Raw genomic sequence first — 21944 nt, forward strand, 5'->3', positions numbered from 1 at the left:
CATGATCTGTGTGGCTACATGTGTGCTATCTGACCCTGGCCTGTGAGCTGGTTATTCCTGATCCTTGTCAGTCTAACTGGATATGGGTGAGCATGGGTAAGGACACAGCCTTTTGATGATAGCATTTCTTAGGGTGGGTTTGGCAGCTGATAAACAGCCACATGACATACAGGGTACCTAATCTATAGCACATCAGATTTTAATTGGGCTGGGAAGGAAATATGGAAGCTGGGGAATTTGATGGGCACACTGAATTCATTGGCAGGAAGCTGATGATTTGTGTGAATTAGGAAAGTGTTCTATGATAAAACAGTTCTTTCAAAATTGCAACATTGCATCAGTGTGCATTGAAACGTAGTTTAGGGTCCATTTGACTTTTGGACTAAGCATTTTATTTTGTTTATTTTCATTTTACAGGGATTGTATCCAGAATCTCATGGTATCATTGATAACAACATGTATGATGTACACTTGAATGCGCATTTCTCACTTTCAGGGGAGGAAAAATTCAAACCTGCATGGTGGAAAGGGCAACCAGTAGGTTTGTTTCTCATATGGTATTTATGTCCAGAGTGGTTTGTGTCATATAATAAAACAAAACAAAAAGGGAATAACTATCAAAACTGTGCAATATATTTGCAGCAAGTACTAGCTAACCTGTAGGCTTCATATAATAGGCTGCCTACAAAATAGTTTGCTTGTTATGGAAGTAAAAGGACTCTTAAAGTGTTAATTCTGAGATGTAAAATTTTTGTGGCAGTTAGTAAAAAAAGACTGAAATATTTTGGCTAGCACTGGAATGGACTTCTTGCCATAGGGAGCCATAGTAAATTTTTGGTATAGTTTGATTTTGGGGTATTTTTTTTCTTTGTCTTTTGACAACTTGCTACAAAATGAAATTGGTTTCCAAATTACATCTATTTACAAATACACCTATATCTATTTGCAAATGTCCAGGCATTTAAAAGCAAGGAAGGGAGTACCAAAGAACTTAATTTCTGAAAAAAAAGTCAATTATATATAACATAAGGCACATTTCATAGCAACCCCAAATTTTACCTATGGTTATGATTAATATTATTAATTTACTAGAAATATCAATCTCTAATAATGGTGCTGAAAAAACCCCAAACATATGCAATATATAGTATACCTGCTTAATCTACATTTATGTATGTGTGTCTGTGTGGTCATGTTTATAGTACACTCAAATACCCAGGTTTTGGTGCTCTTTTTTTCCTGAAGGATTCCATCATGTTTGTAACACAACCAGAGCTACACTTTTTAGGATTAATAGAAATATGCCCTCTTATAATAAAATCATATAATTAGAATCTATATCTGAAATAGAAATAGACACAAAACAAAAAATTGAAACTAGTAGAATAGAATATTTCAGTTGGAATGGACTTACAGTGATCATCTAGTCCAGCTGCCTGACCAACTCAGGGCTGGCCAAATGTTAGATCACATTTTTAAGGGTGTTCTCCAAATGCCTCGTGAACACTGACAGGTATAGGGCAGCAACAACCTCTTTAGGAAGCCTGTTCCAGTGTTTGACATTGTATGTGTTAAAAAATGTTCCCTAATGTCAAGTCTGAATATCCCTAAGGCAGCTTCTTCCATCTTCATGATCCTGGGATTTGCCACAGGAAAAATGATCACTGCCCACTACCAGTTATGGAAATACCTATATGATTTTTTTCTATGCTGAGAATATCCAAGAAATGACAACATCATTGTTTCCACACTAATTTTTCTTCAGAATGTGCATGTAGGAAACAAAACTTCAGATCAGATATGGTCATTAGGTAACTATGTGATGTGTGAAAGGAGAAGTAAAAATGCATGCTTGCAGCACGTTTCTACTTTTGTGATCTGAGGTCCTCCAGTGGTGACAAAAAATCATTTGTTTGTATCTTTACCCAAAGGTCTGGCTGACAGCAATGTACCAAAATTTGACAGCAGGCACCTTCTTCTGGCCAGGCTCTGATGTTCCAATTGAGGGAACATACCCCACCTTGTACACCATATACAATGGGTAAGATTTTATAGGGCTTGTACTAAATTCCTGAAGATTACTCCAAAAATCCAGACTGCTATTTGACAGTTGAAGGAAATGAAATACAAGATTTTTAAACAAGTCTGACAGATAAGTGCCATGCCACATCATCCTGGCTATGTCATGGAACTACCAAAAATACTTGAAATTTTCAAAACCAGTCAGAGGATTCACAATGAAGAAGTCAAATGGTACTGTATATTCTGCTCTTCTAGACATTTTGGAAGTTTCAGCCAACTGCAAAACAGTAGGAGAGCATCCTGGAACTGATTAGTAGCCACCGCTAAGTTGCACCAATGATTGCCATATTTCCATGAATAAAATCAACAGATATTATGTAGCTCTTTAAAAATACTTGCAGTTGACAATAAGCTTACAGATAACCTATACCCTAAGACAGTGAACACAAACTAGGAAGCCATGGCAAGAGGCTATGGGAGACAGAAATTAATTGAAGAGAGAATGCTGGATAGGGAAGCTACTGAAGGCAGAGGGGCTCTAAATCAATTTCCTCTGGCCTTGCTTGCATGTTTGGTAATGTGCACACAGCTGTTCTTGTATGGCTTTTTCTAGTCCGTTCAAAGGTTACACATGTGAAATTGCCTTCATAGTTTTTGTGACATTGTTTTTTTTGTGGGTTTTTTTCTGTTTGTGTTTCTTGCAGTTTGTTTTGCTATGGAAGGCATTGATACTAGTAAATTATTTCTAGATTTTTGATGATTGTGATGACTGCAGTGTATTTCCCATGATTCTTCACATTTAGAAAGATAATCAAAAGCAAGCATAGAACTGTAAGTCTCTATAGATAACAGACTTTGCAGTGATGTGTAGGATTGGTACTCAGAAAACACCTGAGTACTGTAAGTAACTAACACACAGCTTGTGCGTGACTTTGAGGGAAAGCAGAGCTATTTAATGGGTGAATTCTCTCATCAGAAACAAAGCATGATCTCACAAAGACTTCGATGGGATTATTACTTACTTTTAAAATATGAAAATCCAATGCTTATACATACTGAAAAGAATAAAAATTATTCTACCTTGTATTTCAAGTTTATTTCCTGAACTTAAAATATCTTTTTTTGCATGTATTTATAAATATACAAGTAGTCCCACCAACACAGATTTGTGTTTGTAAAATCAGGGTCTGTCTAATTCGCCACTTAAAGTGACTTACATTCAAATAAAAATGGGACTAATAAAATTAATTACTGTACCTTGTTAAAATGCATCATTCTTAGTTCCAGATCTATGACTTTAATATATGACTAGAGTATGGACACTTTCTCTGTATCTAGGAATTAGAAGTGGATGGAAAGTCTTGTTAACATCATATTTCTTTTTCTTCTTTTTAGTTCGGTTCCATATGAAAAGAGAATTTCAGGAATACTGAAATGGCTTGATAATGCCCAACCTGAGAGGTAACACTTTGTAATATCTTACCTGCTTTGTGAGACTATAGCTTAGCTTTTAATGCTTAGAAATGGAAATTTCTGTCGGTGTTTGTGAAACATGGAATCTTCCTCACCATTTCAAATGATTATTTGCTGAACTTAAGCCTGTTCTGTAAGTATAGCTGTGATAAGACTGTAGGTACAAAAGACTAAAAAGTGAACATATATCTGAACAGGACATACTGTCGTATGAGTTTTATCTTATTGGGTTGTCTTTTTTCTTGGTGCATGGCCTGTAGGAAACATTGAACATTCAGTTTCTAGTCTAAGTATATGAATGAAAGATTTCATAGGAAGGCTATTGCACAAGAAATGTTAAATACATGAAAGTAATTGCAGTAAGTAATTCAGGATAAAAAGTAAATGTCAGTGCTGATCATGATGTTAACTTTGTGACATATAAAGAAATGAAATCTTTTATACGATGATTTGCTAATAAAGTCCTAATGTATTTGCAGTTGGGATGTGCTCTCTTGAGCCTCACTGCATAGTCAGGAAGAGCTATTTCACATGGTAGTTCCATTTACATCTCAGAAACGATTGTTTGCTCTGGTGTTTGAGATCTTGAATTTTTCCGAAGTGATTTCTGGGTACCCATAAAAGACACCGGATTATGTTACTGAAATTGTAACTTCAAAGGGCCCATGTTGATTAATTACAGATCTCAGAGGAAGCTGAATGCTTATATTTGCTGTATGGACTTTTATCAAGGTTTAAAGAGGTTATTTGTAATACTTTTAAAATGTCATTTAATATTGCTTTTCAAATGCTGCCTCTAAATTCTCATAGTGTTCCATTCTTACTTATTTCTAACTCAAGGCCTCATTTATACACTTTATATATTGAAGAACCAGATTCTTCTGGACATTCATTTGGACCAGTTAGTGCTGGTGTAAGTAGTTTCTATATTTTTCTTATACTTAATTGGACTAAAAATGGTGTTGTACTAGAAATTTAACCAGTTTATAGACCTGCGAAGGATAGTAGGTGAAAAAATGCCATGACTGTTTTATGATTTTTATTAAGAACTTGTGCTTGTGTTTGAGCCCATTGTTATGATTCCAACACTGTGTGTGAATCAAAAGACCCATAAACCAAACAGAATGGCAGAAAATCATTTCAGATCATACTGTTAGAAAAAATATTAATATTTATATTTAGACTGAACTTTAATTATATTACAAAGTGATATTTAGAGGCATGTGGCCTGGCAAATCCTCAGAGCTGTCTTTTATTTATTCATAACATTGTACTTCAATGTTTGCTAATATGTAACCCAAAAATATTACATTTTTACTTGCGTGAAGTCAAAACATTAAACCTTTAAGGATCTTAGTTGTAGCTGGTTTATCTCACAGGTAATCAAAGCCTTACAGGCAGCAGATCAAGCACTGGGGATGCTCATGGACGGACTTAAACAAAGAAACCTGCACAAGTGTGTAAACCTCATTGTTTTAGCTGATCATGGTAATGTACATACTTAATTTTTCAATCTAATTTTACTGAGTCACTGTTTTCTTCCTCTGTGCAATATGTGGGCTCAGTAGTGTTAATCCATTTTATAATTCACTTTATCTTCATTGCCATAAAAAAGATGGCTGTTTCTATGTTGCCCTTTAGGGATGGAGAAGACCTACTGCAAGCAGTTAGAGTATATGACCAATTACTTCAAAACGGTGGATTTCTACATGTATGCTGGGCCTGCAGCTCGCATTCGAGCACGTAATGTTCCAAAGGACTATTTTACCTGTAAGTGTAGACCAATCCTGGGATTGAACAATCAATATAGCAGGAAATAAATAAATAAATAAGGAAATGGATAATCAGTAGTGATCAGCAGAGTGAACAGCTTTCTGTTTCCCTTAACTTGGCTTCAACATCCATGGAAGTTGTTTGGGTTTTTTTTTTCCAAGAATGACCACTTTAGATGAAATTTGGATGAAGGTTAGAAAAGATCGTTGCAGACTCTGATTTGTGTTTTTTTGGCATGGAAAGATGAAGTAAAGGTAGTTTTATTGTTTGGGACTGGAGTTCAGGGCTTTCATAAGTGCATGGTTCTTCACAGATTTCTTGTGCAACATTGACAGAGTCAGTCTTTTTGAAGCAGTATTTCTAACTGTGTGTACAAAGTTACAGAATCTGAACCTTAGCACAGTGGAATCTAAGCCTTGGTTAAGCCCTTCAGCTAATATCTCAAAAGAACAGAAAATTGAAACCATGTGAGCTAACTCTGACTTGAAATAGATACCATGCTACCAGACTGGAAAAAAAATCCCAGAACTTTCTGTATCAGGGAAAAGAATGGAGAGGTATTGTAAGAGGCATAGTTACTGCAGGTTGCAAATAATAGCTGGGATCTCATTGTACTTTTTATTCATATTTTAGAATTGTACTTATAGTTGAAGGCACAATATTTTTATGATATAAAGCAGACTTTCTTTGGTTTAAGTCAGATAAAATCAGAGTAATGAGCTGCGGAAAGAATGGTCATGTTTTTTGTGTGTCTCAGTCTCAATAAAATTGTTGACTCATTTCCTCTAATAGTCTTAGATTTTCTGTAGGAATTTTCCTTCCATGAAGTGCTCAGATTTGCTTTATAGAAAGTTAATGTCAAATGGTTAAATCACTCTTTCAAAATGTGCAAGGTGAAGATACCAAGATAGACTGAAATTTTCTCTGTGACTGTTGCTGGAAGCGAAATACAAGACAACTGCTCCAGGTCCTGTTCAATGTGAAAAATGTTAGACTTCAAACAGAGGTTAGATGAGAGAAAAAACCTCGGGTCTGGTGATCTGTCAGCTTTAGGTGTAGGCAGTCATCACCATGGCAGTTTTCTACAGTCTATCTTGATGTACCCAAAGTTCTAGTTACTTCCACAGGCACACTTACAGGCAGTGACCATTAGAAATGTAACATTCCTACCTGTGGAAGGCTATAGTTGACACAGTCTTCACAAGCTAATAAAGAAAATTTTATAGACAAAAAGTGTGTTTAAGTTTTTTCTCATGAGGCTTTGTCCTTCAGCTGTTCAAATGTATATTAATCCATCTTTTCTTTTTAACAGTTGACTCAGAAGGAATCGTTAAAAACCTCACAGTGAGTAAATATTCTTCTAACTTTTACTCATAGCTACTCTTAATAGGAATCTGATGAAAAAACACAGTTTGTAAAAAAATGGAACTATGGTGCCAGTTTGAATAGTGTACTGACTCCAGTGTGCCATGGGAGGCAGTTCTGGAAGTTGTTCAAAGATGATGCATAAAGGTACTTACTTCACTTTGAAAGAGAAGTGGCTGACTTCAGGGGGAGAAACCAGGGTGTATCTTCATGGTAGAACAGAATACAGCACAGAGATGCTTTAGACAACAGGCATCTGTTAGCGCTGAACCACAAGTGCTGCACTCAGGCTAAGCTAAAGTAACTTTTCCACACAACAGGTAATGACATTGTAGAGCACAGTGCCATGAAGTGTTGTAGAGGCTGGAAATAGAAATAGAAAAGGGGAATTTTAGAGACATTAATGCAGGGCAGCCCTGTAAGGGCTTTTAAACCTGATCCACAAGGAACACCTGACTTTAAAAGTCCCTGAAGCCTAGGTGAAACAAAACAGGTACAAAAAAGAAGCTTCATTCAATACTTGGCTTGTTCTTACACACTTTCTCTAAGTGTCTGATTCTGGAAGTTTTGGAGATCTGCTTTGAAACAGAGTACTAGGCAAGATGGGCCTTTGGCATCAGGCAGTATGACTCTCTTAGGATCTTTTGACATATCACTGAAATACTTGCAGTGCTTTTATGTATGCTGCACCACCACAGGGTCCTGTACTGGTAGTTCTGCTTGGAACTAAGCCATGCTGAGTGGATGTAGCATTTGAGGGCACATCCAAGCTTGCCCGTGTCTCCCATGTGGGTACACTTTGACAGCTGAGTTCCAAAGGATACAAACAAAGAAATGCAGAGCGGAGTGCAAACCAAAGGAAGACCAAACCTATTTCTTTTACTGAAAGGTGTTAAGATGTGACAGTGCATGTTTTTTCCTTACACTTTTTTAGACAGATAATTCACTGCCTTTTTTGTTGTTGTTGTTGTGTCCAACATATACATTAATACACATGGGATGAATGTGCTGGACAAACTAAAAATCTTGTAGGACAATTGTCTTTTTGTATTTCTTTCCTTTTACAATTTACAGTGAGTTAAATATTTAAACTGCTTGCTCTCAGTGTGTTGTCATAACTCCCCCTTCTTTTCTTCATTGCCAGTTTGTTTTCTATTCTGTGGCTTGTCCTGGGCTAAGTAGTAGACAGGTGTTGTGGTATATTTAGGAAAAATGCTTTCAGTTTGTAAAAATTCTGGACTCCCACATGAGTATGTTTCCGATAAATCACCACTAGAGGTCTTCCTTTAACCTGTTGAACATGCGGGAGTAGGCTCAATGGCTGGAAATAGCTGAAGGCGCTTTCTCAGTGCTACATCCCCTACCTTGCTGTATGATATGGAGTCTGTCATATCAAAGAGCATGGTATGATGGGAATATCACAATTTGCATGTTCTCAAGCTCAGCTGAAACTGCTACTGCTAATAGTTACAGAGATGTGACATCTCATGCCTTATGGGAATAGCCTGGTGTAAGGACGTGTCCTCCTTCCTTTTCTCTTCATAAATGGTTAGTGTACTTTGTCCCTGTCAAGTTACTAGAATGAGTGCTTTTTGCAGAGAAGGGAGTTGTGTGTTGTATATTAATTGCTAATGAATAGACATAAAAGTCGTATGTTGATTTTCTCTATTTTTCCTTTTAATTAGACCTCTTCTTCTGGGCTAGCAAACACATTGAATCCTTATTTTTCATGTTCCTGGATTCCTCTGTGCTTCTTTGATGACTATTGAGGCATGGTTACTCTCATGTCACATCTTAAAGTCTGCATCCTGTGCAGAGCATACAATTCTAGTACTTAGAAGTGAAGATGTCAGATCAGACCCCAGGCATGGTATAGTTTGCACAGCCTATGTGGTAAAACAGGTCCGCTTCTGTGGCCTACCCAGCTTCCTAGCAGCTCTTCCCTTAGCATTTCAGATATTCTGGGTTATCCCAGTGCTGGATGCCTGATCAGGAGCAACACTTCTGAAATGTTGCCATGATGCTTGCAGCCAGCTGGAATGGCTTCTAATGGCCATATATAGTTAGGTCTTTGCAGTATCCCCTATGGTTATCATCAGGCTCGCAATTCCAAGCTCTTCCATGGCACGCCTGCTAATGCAAGTGTTATATTAACACACTAAATGTCGGTGTAAAAGCGAAGACCTTTAGCTAACAGCTGAGCAATGGACATTTACGTGTTCAGGCTTGCAGCTAAAACCCTAGACTGCCCCATTGTGTATAGTTGGCTTGCTTTGTTACTTATTGTAAAGTGACTGAAGGTGGCAGAAATAAACTTCCAGGGAACTTTCTCTTGTAAAGTGTGATCTTATCAACTAGATACCAATGACATTATTACAGAAACAGAGACTAAATATTTCTACTGAGTATCTTCCAGCCTTAGGTGTACTTTTACCACAGTATTTGTGGACTTGCTATACATATTGTATGTAGTGTATTTTCGAAGAGTTCCAAAAAAGTGTTGCTTTTCCTTGCATTGCTTCTGGGGCCAAAAATGACATCTACAGGTCATCCGAGAAGCTGTCTGTGAATAATGGGCTTTGTGCTTGCATTCCTGTCACTGAGATGTTTGTGATAATTTTGAATGATGGACGGTTTTTGAAGCTGAGCGAAACTCGTGACTGGACTCTTTCCTCTGGCACAGTGCAGAAGATCCCCTCAGCACTTCAAGCCCTATCTGACTCCTGACCTGCCCAAACGGTTCCACTATGCTAACAACATTCGTATTGATAAAGTTCATCTTTTGGTGGATCGACAATGGCTGGCTGTGAGGTAACATAATTTGTGTGATTGTTATGCTATTTTTTTTAATCCCACTCTCATCCCTTTAATTTCCTTCACAGATGCTTCATTTCCTGTTGTGCTTTAGACTTGTTACATTTCCATGTTTGTTACAGTTAAAATCATACTGTGTAAAAAGGAAACATGCCTCATAGAAAAAAAGCCCAAGAATTAGTGTGATTCAAAACTTAACAGTCTAATACAAGAATCATCATTGCTCCACATCAAGTTTTTACCAAAAGAAAAAAACATTTAAAAGAAAAAAAATTGATACTACCTAACAGAAAAATTCTCAAAAATAGTGCAAACAATAATGTAAGATTTTTACACAAGGTATTCCCATATTTAGCCCTTTTCTTGGCATTGCAGTCACCACCCCTCAACTGCCCTACTCTAAGGCTGATTGCTTTAGTCTGGTGCACGTGTGGATATGGCCAATGATCAGCATTAGGAGTCTTTCATCAGGAAGAATAGGAGGTTGAAGTTTCTGCTTCCTCACTCTGTGATTGCAGTGGGGTTCTTCCTATATGCATGCTAACAGTACAGCTTGCCCATTCTTCACTAGCCTGCAAGTTAACATTACATCTCAGTTCAGTAGACATGGTGCACTCTACATGTGTTAGGTGTACTTGCATTATCACGCAAAGATAAGCTGAAAAGGTAAAAAATTAGACATAACTACCTGGTCATTACAAAAAATTGCTGCAAGAGTGAAACATTAAAAAAATAACTCTGAGTAAGTCAAGAGCAGTTCAGACAAGGCTTAGACCTGAGGCTTTGAAAACTCAATACAGACATCTGTAGTGTTTGCAGCAATACTGTATTTACTGAGCTACAGTATTGCCGCAGGAGAAGTGAGATCCAACTTGGAATTTCAAGACTGCTAAAATATTAGAAAATGCCTGATCTAAATGAATATGCAACTTGATTGTTTGTTTTGGTGTAGCCAAATAATTGTCCAGGACATACAAAAAGAAATGTGCCCTGAAAAAGTCTTATCATCACCCTATTTTAAACTGTGCTCAAATGTTCTTGAGCCTCTGAAAGCAGGATACATGCACTTGACAACTGTGCATTGAATTGGCATGGAGTGACTGTCTCTTTATTCTTCCATGTGTCTCAGCAATGGGTAGATAAAAATAAGGTTTAGTCACTCTGTCAGAGTATTCTGACATGTTATTAATTCTGTAACCCAAGCCCACATTATCCACATGTCTCTTTACCCTTCAGAATCCATGATGAAAATGCACTGTCGTGTAAGGCAAATTCTCTTGCAGTCATATTCATATTATTCCACAGAGGCTAACAGCAGAGTTTTCCCATGGTAAGTTTTCTGTTAAATGGGTGTAACTAGGAATTCTTCCTAAACAGATTACACTTGTTCTGCAACTTGTAGCTAGGCAAAGGCCTCAGTTAAAAAATAGCAATTTTTTCAATTTATTTTGAAAACATTGTTTCACTGTACACTCATATCCATCTAGGATAATTTATTACTGCCCACAGCAATTTCTGTTAAAGGAGAAAGAGATCTTCATAGAAGTGAACAGTGATGAACCATAAGTACTGCAGTATGATGGCAGAGTCAGTTCTTAAGGAATGATTGTGTCTCTGAGCCACAATGACTGTTACTAAGTGCTTCTATTTGTGTCATTTTTATTTATACTCTGTGATGGTTTCTCCTTAGGGATGCAAGTTACACATATTGTGATGGAGGTAACCATGGCTATGACAACGAATTTAAAAGTATGGAGGTAGGATGATTTCTATTCAAGTCTTGCACTTTCTTATATACAAAATCATGATGTGCCAGGTAACTCACCAGAATACAGAATAATGATAGTTTTTGCAGTGTACTTTTTCTTTTCTGTCAACAAGATGTGTAAACTGTTAACACATACTAGGTCCAAATATTTGTATTGCCTTTCATCAATGTGTGCAAGGCCTGTTTCTTTGGGGTCCTGTAGTAAAACCAGTCTGGGCTTACCTTACCTACTTGGAGACCGGTAGACTACTGTAAACCAAGTCTACCATGTTTAGCTACAGGACACTTAATTCTTTTGTTTTGTCATTCTTCCACTGAGGCAATGACCAAAAAATCTCCATAGGCTCTGGCAGTTCATCTGAGCATCTGAAAGCCTGTATGCTCAAATCAGTTAAATCTCATTGTCTCTGCTTCTCTTACCAGAGTTAATCGTATCACCAGAACAAAAAAATAATTAGCATAGCCTGTATGTTAGTATAGCCTGTGTTGCTGTTTCATCTCATTTTCACTTCTGGTTACAGTGAAAGTATTTTGAGGTCTTGAGCTTTTGGTTTTTCATGTACTTTCTGTGATGTGAACCTTTAACTAAGATCAAGCATGCCACTCTTAAGTCTCATGCCTAAGAATCAGATTCTTCTAGATCTTTACAACAATGTTAAAGCCAAATGTCAGTGATCAGAAATATGGTGAATGTTTGTATGGAAAGAAAGGTAAATTCTGGTTACCATGAAACCTTAATAATGGATAAGCTTACTGAGGTGCCACAACCAAGGCTTTTTTTTTTTTTTTTTAGTAAAGGAGCAAAATGTCATCTTTCTATAATAAATTAAAAATTCCTTTTCCATTATGGACACATAATATTATTTTAGAACAGATCATTGTCCTGTTTAGTCATGTTTCCTGTATCTCCTGGCAGGCAGCTCAGGAGGCTCCTAAAGCAGTAGAAACTCCTGTGAGACTGTACATAGTTATCAGTGTTCTGCAACAAGGCTTGCAGGCTCCAGCAAGGGCTGTCCAGCACTGTACCATTGGTGGCACTGATACAGGTCTCTGCTGAGCTTGGAATGGGCCTCTGCAGTTCCCTGCTCCTCTCTTTAGCCATGGACATAGACTCTTAAGTGACCCAAAGACTTCAGAGTGCAGCAGGTAGTAAAAAAACACCCCAAAACCAAGTAAGATTCATGATACAGTTTAAAATATCATGCTAAATGAATTCTTGTTTTGCAATTTTCTTCAAATTATGTGCAATGGTAGAAATTTGCCTTCCTTACCAGAACAATCATGTATGTTTAACTGTTGTGACTGTAAAAATACTATATTTTGCCATTGTCTCAGTTTTCATAAAGTGCAACTGAATTGGTTTTGGATTTGGATTTCTGAAGATAACCCATTTTTTTATTATTGCTATTACATTCTAGGCTATATTCTTAGCATATGGCCCAAGCTTTAAAGAGAAAACAGAAGTGGATGCTTTTGAAAACATTGAGGTTTACAACCTTATGTGTGGTGAGTAGAAACAATCCAGTACTTTAATGATAAACTACTAGTGTTTTCAAATACCAGTGTTGTAAGAGCTAAAAGAAGCATAGCTAAAAATTGAGAGAATTCATTCAAAAACAAAACACTGAAGCCATGCTCTTAGGCCTTCTTTACAGTGCTAAGAGATTAACTGCCAGAAGTTGTTCTGCTTTGAAGGTTTTTTCTGATTGCAGAAGAATTCCATTAAAGAATCAGGGGGAACCACACCTGCCACGTGGGTTTGCTCTCAAACTGATGCCTGTGGAATTGTGGATAAGAATCTTGTAGAGAGCAACTGCTCTTGCTCTTAACTTAGGATGGACCATTGCAGTCCCAGCAGTGAGCAATTAGGAAGCATGTGCCTCAGAAAATACGGATTAAAGCATCACACAAAAGTGCAATAGGCTACTACAATGTTTCGCAATGTGATGCACTTGCAATAACATTTATAGTCTGCATTAGACCATCTAATCTTATGAATGTTATGACAGTGTATAAAACTGTATCAGCAGTACTCAAATCTATAATGACTAAATCTTGATGCAGTGGAAGATAGCAAAGAACCTTCAGACCTAGAAATTTGCAAGTTGGTGGGAGTAGTTACCATAATACTTTGAATAATGGAATAAGCTATTTCTTCTACATTTAAAATGACTAGGAAATGAGTAGAATTGGAAAGAGAATGACTTTTTAAAATACCATTTTAGTCTTAAAATATGTTTACAAATTTCAAATGTTTCAACAGATTTGTTGCAGATAGTACCAGCACAAAACAATGGAACACATGGCAGCTTGAATCACCTCTTAAAGAAACCTTTTTACAATCCTTCACATCCAAGGGAAGTCTCATCTCCCTATTCATGTCCAGTTTCCAATCTGGCTCCTGCAGATGACCTGGGATGCAATTGCACACAAGTAAATAGGGGTTTCTGGCATCTTTTAATCATCTCTGTCAAGTGTGTTCTGCTTGCTTTGTTTTTTTCTAAGCAGTGGACTCATTTTGAGCAATTCTCTTTTATTTTACAGATCTCAAATGCGTCACAAGAAGTACTGCTAAACAAGAGGTTAAATCTCACCGCAGAAGAAAGTAAGTAGCAAAAAATGAAGAGGGCAGCAGTATTTTTAAATCTGCACCTGGTTTATACTTTATATCACTGGTTCCAGTGGGAATTTTTGCAACGTTAATTACAATTGAAAGTGAAGTAGGAAAATCAGGTCAGGAGCACAATTTTTTTTTTATTTTTCCATTGCATTTCTTTAAAAAATGCTAAGGAGCTCTGTTAAAGCCTCATGTATGTATAAGAATAGGATTTGAGTCCCATTAAAATTTTGGAAAACACCATACGGATTTCAATGGTCTTGGAGAAAATCTGAGCACTGTCAGGCTATGTGCCATAACTCTTGTTCCTTACCCTGCACGCATTACTTTGCCTTTCTCTGATCAAAAATTCTCATAGATACTTCTTTCTGCTTTTTTTTAATGGTGTTTCTGGAAATTTTGGGAAACACTGTAATGCCTCCTAGTCAAATAAGATGTAAATTTCACCTCCACTTGGTAAGATAAGTTCAAAATATTTACATTGGTATGAAATTTCAAAGAAACAAGAATTTGCTAAGCTGATATATTGACTTTTGTACATTAAACATAATATGAAAACTATTTTCTACATTTTTTATTCTACTTATAAGCCTAAAGAACCACATGACCAGGTTTACTGTTGGATCTACTTGTATTTTCTGAAGTTTAATTAACAATTTTTCTTAACCCTTTGTGCCATCCCAAATGTTATAGAAGAATAAATCGATAATTATTATTTAACTTTTAGTTAACAAGGCAAGCTCATCTCATTTGCCATATGGGAGACCCAAAGTTCTTCAGAAGGAAAATGTCTACTGCCTCCTTTCCCATCGTCAGTATGTGAGTGGATACAGCTATGATATCTGGATGCCGCTGTGGACTGCCTACACTGTGGATAAGCCTGTAGGTTATCAAATATCAAATATCTACTATCTATCAAATATCTACTCTTAAATATGGGATCTAATGGATTAAAAATGTGGAATTCATCAGGAACCCTGTTTAAGGGCTGGTGGATGTCATGTGACTAAGGCTTTTGTGTCTGAAAAAGTGTCTTTGATATCATTTAAATTTCAGCTATCTTAAAATATAGTTTGGGAAAGTGGGAATTACCATTTGTTAGAGACACAAAAGAGATAGGAGAATAGAGCTGCTGGTTCTATTAAGCCTGTTCTGTAAAAGGGATATGCTGTCAAGACAATGGTCCCCTTGCCTGTCAGTTCCTGTGGAAAAGCAGGGTGTGATTTTCCAAATCAGAATTTCAAGCTTTCCTATGAGTACCATGATATTTTTCCTATTAAATATCCTTTGTGCAACTCTACAAGACAGTTTGCACTAATGCTTATTTCTGTATGTTGTCTGCTCTCTGTTACATGATATCACTTCTGAAAAGTGTAATTATAGTTGAATGAACGTCTGAGTGTTCAAGGGTATGTGGCTCTGGAATAAATTGTTTGAGTTTTCAGGGTCAGTAAATGAATGGACATTCATGGGCTTACTTGCCCTTATAATTTGACCCTTTTTCTAAGTTGCCTTGTGGAAACTGTTTCTATGTTGATTCTTCAGTCTGAAGAGGACTGTTATTGATGTCTATGTGATTTCTTATTTATCAGTACGAATATGAGGAAATTATTGTAATTGCTGCTAAAATGTTAGTATTTCAGAAAGTTTCACTCCATATTTTCTACTGATTCTTCACTGTCTGGTTGAAGGATCAGGAATTCAATCCTAAGAAGGGTAAAAGTCATTTAAGCAAATGTCCATTTCAAAAGGACTCTTTATACTTCATATTTGAAGATCTGCCCTTAAACCTTTCTATGAAAGTGCATTACACAAATGAAAGCTAGTTAATTGTGGGCATATTTTTTGTCTGATTTTGCTTTTAAAAGATTAAAAAGTCCCATCAGAGCTGCAGTCTTCTTAATATTGAGCTTATAAAAGCTCAAAAACCCAAATAAATTTTCAGACATTTTCCTTTGTTAAAAAACAAATTCTCAGTTAGTAAAGAATCATAGAATCATAGAATGGTAAGGGGTTGGAATAGACCTTAAAGATCATCTAGTCCCAACCCAGCCCTGCCATGGGCAGGGACACCTTCCACTAGACCAGATTGCTCAAGGCCTTATCAGACCTGTCTTTGAACACTGTCAGGGCTGGGGCATCCACAACTTCCCTGGGCAAGCTGTTCCAGCATCTCACAACTCTCACATGAAAAAAATTCTTCCTAGTATCTAACCTGAATTTCCCCTCTTTTGATTTGTGCCCATTACTCCTTGTCTTATCAGTACAGTTCTCGGCAAAGAGTCCCTCTCTGGCTTTCCTGTAGGTCAACTTCAGGCACGGGAAGTGTATAAAGAAAGTTCCTGCTCAACTTAATGTCTGAATTAAGAGAAATACATATTTTGCAGGAGTTTCTAAGAGCAGTTCGTGCAACGTTGTGGGAAGCAGTGAATGCTTGGGACTGAAGTATTGGAGGATATAGGTCACAGCAGACTCTAATACAATGATGTATGTTTTCTATAGAAAGAATAGGAAAGAATAAATCCCATCTGTAATAGTGTCAGAGACACAACAGTGAAAGGCTCTGAGTGTAAGAGCTCACACACTGACTTACCTTGCACAGTAAACTGAGATTATGATTTTTTATTACATGTGCTAATCGAGAGAAATAGGCTTTGTAAATTACAACACCTATGTGAGGACAGAGATAGAGCTAATGCCTTTGACTGTAAGATTTGGCAACAATACCTGGGAATGACAGAATTTGTATTGCACCTTGGGTTAATTATGTTTGGATGCAACCTGTACAGTGCTTTACACAATTTGTAAGATAGGGTATATAAAGAAGTGCTTAAACAGTAAACTAGGTAATGCAGGCTGGAGTTTTGCTGGTTTTGTGTGATTTGGAAGTTTTGAAACTGGATGAATAACATACACTTGCTGATCTTAAATAAATAGCATCAGATAGTGTTTTAGTTGCTTAGTATTCTCAGGAATAAGGAAAATTTAAGATTGAAGGACATTTGTTTTCTTTCTTACTCATCTGCCAGGGAAGAAGACACATTTTCTTGCAAAAAGACAAGAACTCCTGAAGGGGACTGAATTTGACATAAGACACCACAGCAGATGCTTGAATTCTGTCATGTAATGCAAATAACTCATACTTCTTGACATTAATTACGGGCTCATCAAAAAACAATAATCTGCATTAAAAAAGACAATTCATGATGGGATAGGCACAGCCATTTTTTAGTTTTAACTGCTTTCTTCAGGAGACATTATGGTTCTTTGTTGCAGTTCTTTGACCTGAAATAGGAGGAGCCAAATTGGTGATGAATGTGTTTTGTTTTTTTCTTTGCCACATGATCTGTTCAGGAGTCAAAGGAAGACTTTTGTCGTCTTTTATGTTTCATTTCATATGGTATATATGTTTTCCATTAATGTACAACCTGACCATAATATGGCATCTACTTGAATTCTAATAAAAGTGACTAAATGAATTAAATCAAGGAGTGCAAAAAGGCATGAGAAGAACATTCCAGTTCTTTATTTTTGCTTGGTTTTAATTGATCAAAATAAACAATGTACAGAAAATCAGATTAGATGTTTAACTACTCTTTATAAATGTATAAAGCAAAATACGTTCCATTCTTACCAAAATGAAAATAAGTTCCATGTAAATGAGGATGAGAAAAAAAAGTTAAACACGGAAAAGCATATTCAGATGATTTAATGTTATTGTAAAATTATGAAAAAGCGTGTATAAAAGGTTACAGGAAAAAAAGTGAAGGTTATAGAAAGAATTATACTCGTCAGAATCACTTTTGGCCAGATCTTAGCATGTTAACATGCTTTGGTGAAGTTAGTGAAGCCAGTAAAATGTACTAAATTTACTGTGTATTCTTTATCTGTAAATCTTAGCAGCACAGATTCTTACAGAAACTGCATCCTCAGATGCCAAGATGAGGTGATAGTGTAATTTTTATATACTAGCTGCTTTCCAGGAGGATGTGACATCAAGTTTGTGTTTCCAGAAATATGTAAAAGTGATGAATGAGTCAAATGTGTAATCTGTTTTTGCCTAAGGTATAGCCTTATTTTGCTGCTACAGTTTTACATGGCGCATAAGGATTTCCCTGAATTACCTAAAAACACAAGTAGAAGAAAAACACTACCCAGAAAACATTAGTGTCCAGTACTTGCATTGACCTGATTCACTATGAAAATAGGAGAAGATTCAATGAAGTCCATTCTAGAAAGTTAAAACCATACAAAGCATTGGCTTAGCCACAGCTGTGGGTGTAATACTTTTTTTCCTTTTCACAGGAAAACACATCTCCTCTTCCTCCCACCGTTTCAGACTGTCTGCGGCCTGATGTTAGAATCCCTGTTGCTTGGAGCCAAAATTGTTCTGACTACCCAGAAGGGCTGACCCTGACCCACAGTTTCCTCTATCCTCCCAGTGAGCATGGTTCTTTTTATAGAGAGACCTTAGAAAGTCTTAATCAGCTGGATGTGGGTTTATGTTTAAACATATACTCAAGCACCAAAACAAACTTCTTTGGATCAGCATGTTGGGCAGAAAAAGCTTTCCAGTGTTTGCAGACTGACCAAAAGCAGGGCAGCTGCTACTTGTATCTAAATATTTTCGGTTTAGAACATTTAAGGGTTTTTTTTAAAAGATGGAACAACTTGAATGTGATGAAGACTGGTTGGAATGATGTAAAGGACTGGAAGGAAAGGCTGTCCCTCTTCCTCTGCATAAATATTCATTTCCTATTTTCAAATTTGATAATTATTAGTTATTGAACAGATTGTACAAACAAATTTGGAGATATGTTTGCAGTAGGATCATGCGCTCATGCTCAAATGTAAAATGTAATTGAATTACATGTACCTACAATTCATGGTGACACATGAATCAATTTGTCTTTGTATAGTATTCCATTCATTTATATTTTGGTCTCTTTATATAGACTACAATTCATCTGATCTTGAACAGTATGATGCCTTACTCACCAGCAATATTGTTCCCATGTATAAAGCTTTCAAAGGTAGGTTGCAAAATTTTGATTCATTATGATTAATTTTCTGTAATTATGGTTCTGGATTTGATAAAGCTATCACAGGAATTTAAAACATTAATGCATGGCCTGCTGTATATCCAGATGTTGTGAAAATATATTTAAAACTTCTTAAAAGTAGATGTTTGAAAATTTAAAACCACATTTATATGGGGGTTTTTTTCTGTATATAGTCCCATCTGATTTCTGCTTTTCTCTGCTTACCTGTTTGCTTTTGAATTTGCTCTTCATCTCCTCTGTGCTGTCCTAACATGAAATGCTAGCCATGAAACTCTCAAAAAAATTTCCCTTGGGAAAATTCAAGGTGAATGAAAATGGTATTTTTTCTTTTTGCAAAATCATAAGAGAAGACCTCAATGATATTAATTTTGCAATACTCTTTCTATAATAGATCTTTTTATTATGCAAGTGTGGTAAGTTAAATTAACTCTTCCCATCCAGCCCGACTCACATTTGTTTGCAATCACAGAGGAGAAATTTTCTCTAACTGCTTGTGATCCTGTTTTACTGTTGGGCCTAGGCTCATTTTCTTAGAAAATGGATAAAAAGAGGAATTATGTAAGGAAAAAGGTGGAAAAAACCCAATTATGTAACTATCTTTCTAATATATTCAGACCTCATTTATTCATTCACTCACGTAAAAAAATAGATATCCAGAAGACCTCAGTGTCTTTAATCTTCCAAGTAAATCAAAGACTGTGAAAGATCCAATTTTTCAAGGAAAACTACAAGAAGTTACTGTAGACCATAAACAACAGGTAAATCAATAGGAGATGCCCTCAATGCCCCGAACCCATCAGGTTTTTTTGCCATGCCAGTTGTAAATATTGGAATAGTCTCACTAGCTTGTATCCTACGAATTGTATTTTCTGGAATGACATCTGTGAAATAAGCCATATTGTCTAGTGATGTTTGATATGAGTTCTGTACAGTGAAACTAGCTCTCAGGTGGTGAATATTCCTCTCACAAAACCATTAGGTCAGTTCCTACTATTTGGCACACTGCAGGTACAGGCAGATCAGCCAGAAATTAATGACCTCTCAGCTGTAGGTTTGTAGCTTCAGCTTTAGATTGAATCATTATACAATCCAGTAGTGGAATTTGCTTTGCAGGACTATAGTAGCATTTACCATGCCTCTTTCAATGGCAGGTGAGAGTATGTCCCTTCTGATGAAATCCAAATTTTGTGTAAAAAAGAGCTGATTTTATGGGCAGTTTAGTTCTGAACTTTTTATTATTAATCTACAGGGAAAACACACACTATTTTTCTTCAGTGGTGAAATTACTTGAAATTTATATTAATCTTGCTTTTATTTTCTTTTTATGGCAGACATATGGGACTATTTCCATAATGTGCTTCTTCAGAAGTATGCTAGAGAAAGGAATGGGGTAAATGTTATAAGTGGACCAGTGTTCGATTACAATTATGATGGCCATTTTGACAGCCCTGATGAAATTAAGCAGTAAGTACATGGAAAAGTCAGAAGTCAAACTCTATGTGATTTCCTCTGTGTTTCCACACAAATTATTATTTAAAAAGACCAAGAAACAAGTATCATGGATAATGGAGTATTCTATTTGTAATCCTACATCCACTATTACTTATACAACAGGAAATGCTCTTGCAAACAGATACAGTACCATAGAAGTTGAAAAAGCTAACAAAATAAACAAAATAAACTATCTGAGTCTAATATGTACTGTTGAGGCAGCTGAGTGTCTATTCCAAGTAAAAAAGCTGTGCAGTAACATGTGTATCTCTATATGCATGCACAGTGATTAGTGATTACTAGTGATTAGTTTCCCAAGATTATGCCTAGATTTTGGATTATGGGCCTCTGCAACAGAAATGCTGAGAGAATAGATGACATTTAAACCTGCGAAGACATGCTTAAGCATAATTTTCTCACTTGCTTGTTGGGCTCACTCACTCACTCACTCACTCACTCACTTCCTATTGTCTCAAATGGATGTATTTTACCAAAGGTCAGATTTGTGTGTTTGCCTTCACTGAATAGTGTAACTGGGAATGCAAATGTAACATTCCTGAGAGGTACCTTTGCATAGCTATGGCTTACACAGCTCACTTCAACATCTGACATGTTCGAGGTACACATAAAAGATAAAGACTAATTATTTATGTCAGTGAATAAGGACAGAAGGAAATAAAACCAGAATTAGAACAACAGCTTAGATTAGGTAAAATGCCTTGGGGGAGAGTAAGAGCATTTATGGAGTAGAAAGGTGCTGGGAAATCTGCACAGTTGAATCTGCCACTGGAGATGTTTTATTCAGGCTAGACTTGACCACATCTGTTAAAAATGGTTTGAGAATGGGATCAGGAATCAGCCTGCCACGTAGTAGAAGGGTGGAAGGGAGGGGAGACTACAACTTCCTTCCAAGCAGAATGCTGAAATACCCAGTTGACCACATAATGCTGCCTCTAGTTTGGAATAATCATGTTTTAGTCAGCATGGTTAGGCAGTCATACAGAGCAGTATAATAATTTCAGTGATGGTGTTTTATTCAATACTGAACAAAAAAGCTTGGGAAACATTCAGCTCCTTATCAGTTTATACACGAGAGTGACCATGTTTGCAGAATAGTCAGAAAAGGGCAGCAAGGACATTTTCAATTGAGTATCCTAAACTGGTTTCTAGAGCACACAGCCACAAGTCATCACCATTCTGGCATTTCTCAATGGCAAGGAGTCAGAAGGTAATTTTCTCATCTCTCTCCTCCAATTCACATCACTGAAATTCTTAGTATGATGAAGGGCAAATATGATGCTCTATCCTGACTCTTCCAGATGTAGGGATCTCTGGCTTTGGCAAAATGGAGTATTGACCATGTTAAGCAGTCCTGTTTCAGTGGGACTGCTTGTAGCACACAGAGTAATCCATGCATATTTGGCTGTTTGTGAAATAAATGGTGAGGCTGTCTATCCCATCAAGTATTTTTTTCAATTATAAAAGAAATTTAAGTCATATAGTATTGAAAGATATATGCTGAGATAAATTCTATAAATTTCTAATTGCATCAGTGGTT

At 36.6% G+C, this 21944-nt stretch overlaps 1 protein-coding gene across 4 annotated transcripts in view; it reads left to right on the plus strand.

Moving 5' to 3' along the window:
• Nucleotides 1-21944, plus strand: part of ENPP3 (ectonucleotide pyrophosphatase/phosphodiesterase 3) — a 36032-nt gene that overhangs the window by 11982 nt on the left and 2106 nt on the right. For 3 of the 4 annotated variants that reach the window (XM_048297648.1, XM_048297646.1, XM_048297649.1), the window contains 16 exons: nucleotides 418-537; nucleotides 1932-2041; nucleotides 3418-3483; nucleotides 4336-4408; nucleotides 4875-4983; nucleotides 5137-5265; nucleotides 6581-6612; nucleotides 9317-9444; nucleotides 11138-11204; nucleotides 12634-12721; nucleotides 13479-13648; nucleotides 13760-13820; nucleotides 14560-14714; nucleotides 18138-18273; nucleotides 18788-18865; nucleotides 20227-20359. In XM_048297648.1, the coding sequence (XP_048153605.1) occupies nucleotides 418-537; nucleotides 1932-2041; nucleotides 3418-3483; nucleotides 4336-4408; nucleotides 4875-4983; nucleotides 5137-5265; nucleotides 6581-6612; nucleotides 9317-9444; nucleotides 11138-11204; nucleotides 12634-12721; nucleotides 13479-13648; nucleotides 13760-13820; nucleotides 14560-14714; nucleotides 18138-18273; nucleotides 18788-18865; nucleotides 20227-20359 (1655 nt within the window). The remainder of the gene's footprint in view (nucleotides 1-417; nucleotides 538-1931; nucleotides 2042-3417; nucleotides 3484-4335; nucleotides 4409-4874; nucleotides 4984-5136; nucleotides 5266-6580; nucleotides 6613-9316; nucleotides 9445-11137; nucleotides 11205-12633; nucleotides 12722-13478; nucleotides 13649-13759; nucleotides 13821-14559; nucleotides 14715-18137; nucleotides 18274-18787; nucleotides 18866-20226; nucleotides 20360-21944) is intronic. The other variant, XM_048297647.1, reaches the window with a different exon arrangement.

Source organism: Corvus hawaiiensis, chromosome 3 (assembly GCF_020740725.1).
Source record: "Corvus hawaiiensis isolate bCorHaw1 chromosome 3, bCorHaw1.pri.cur, whole genome shotgun sequence".
Taxonomy (NCBI): Eukaryota; Metazoa; Chordata; class Aves; order Passeriformes; family Corvidae; genus Corvus; species Corvus hawaiiensis.